Source organism: Aplysia californica, unplaced genomic scaffold (assembly GCF_000002075.1).
Source record: "Aplysia californica isolate F4 #8 unplaced genomic scaffold, AplCal3.0 scaffold00650, whole genome shotgun sequence".
NCBI classification, from domain to species: Eukaryota; Metazoa; Mollusca; class Gastropoda; order Aplysiida; family Aplysiidae; genus Aplysia; species Aplysia californica.
In genome coordinates this window covers 288,651-289,894 of record NW_004797920.1, presented here as the reverse complement: position 1 = coordinate 289,894, position 1,244 = coordinate 288,651, and the positions used below count along the sequence as shown (strand labels likewise).

The 1,244-nt window shown below is 38.2% G+C and overlaps 1 protein-coding gene across 1 annotated transcript in view; it reads right to left on the bottom strand.

The window, feature by feature from the left end:
- Positions 1-133: 133 nt before the first annotated feature.
- LOC101859043 (monocarboxylate transporter 14) overlaps positions 134-1,244 on the bottom strand; it is a gene marked incomplete at both ends in the record, with an annotated part of 16,909 nt that continues 15,798 nt past the window's right edge. Inside the window, 1 exon segment of the mRNA XM_013087875.1 lies at positions 134-246. Within this exon segment, the coding sequence (XP_012943329.1) occupies positions 134-246 (113 nt within the window).

The window sequence follows — 1,244 nt, the reverse complement described above, 5'->3', positions numbered from 1 at the left end:
GATGGATGGATGGATGGATGGATGGATGGATGGATGGATGGATGGATGGATGGATAGATAGATAGATAGATAGATAGATAGATAGATAGATAGATAGATAGATAGATAGATAGAGAAGAGCCAAGAACACTGACCTCCATGATGAAGATCCCTGTGGTGGTGGTGGCGTAGAGAGGCGCCAGGCCCAGGAACAAACCGTTGGAGACTTCCAGGAAGAAGAGAAGCAACACCAGAGGGGGCTGAACTCTGAAAGAAAATGTCCCAGCATGTCCGTAAGAGTAGAGTTTTACGGCACTTGCAACACAATAGGTCATATAAGTGCCGAAGATTAGAGGTGTTACAAGAGAGTAACAAACACAGAAAAGAAGATGGGGAGATATGGATGATAGATGTTGGATAGGAAAGAAGGAGCAAACCACACCAGAGCACCCGCCAACCACCCACCCAGCATGTTCGAGGAATAACAAGTTAATAACAAGAATGCTTTTTCCCTCAATACTTAACCTAATTTGCTATAACGAATCCTCTTTTAAAGAACTCCTTATCTTCTTTTCTATGATTCTTTTGTAAACCTTTTTTTTTGTCCTCTTCTATGAACACCTTCTTTTTTATACACTTTCTTAATAAAAATCCCTTTTCCCCCCTATCCTCTGCTATAAACACCCTTTTCTTTCCTCTTCTATGAACGTATTTTTCTTCAATTTTCTTTATATAAACTCGTACTTTTTTCTATCCTCTTCTATGAACGTCTTCCTCTTTTATCCTCTTTTGATAAATCAGGAGTAACTATTTTTGTTCAAAACAAAAAGTAAGGATGTATTAAATAAAAGATTGGACACATTAATTGAAGCTGAACCCAAGTGTGATGAATTCGTTTCAAGTTATCAAGTATGTAAAAGCACGTTTAATTAATTGCACTCTATAGCCCAGTGGAAGGATTAGGCCTATCATAAAAAATATAGTCGCTTTTAAACACATGAGGGTTATCCCGAAAAATACTGTTTTGAGAAAATCGAAGGTATAGTTTTTGCCCCTTCTTCAGTCTCTATAAAGTAAAAGGAGAACTTTCTCTTTAACCAAACAAATATACACACCAATGAAACGAAACTGCTCCTATAGGTAGGGCAGTGCCCACTTTTGGTGTTGGTCAAGATTTCTGGAAACCCACAAAATCTGGTTTAACCTTCTTGTCCTTAAAAGCGACCATAGTTAGCTTAGTCACCATAATCTGACCACGCTAACAC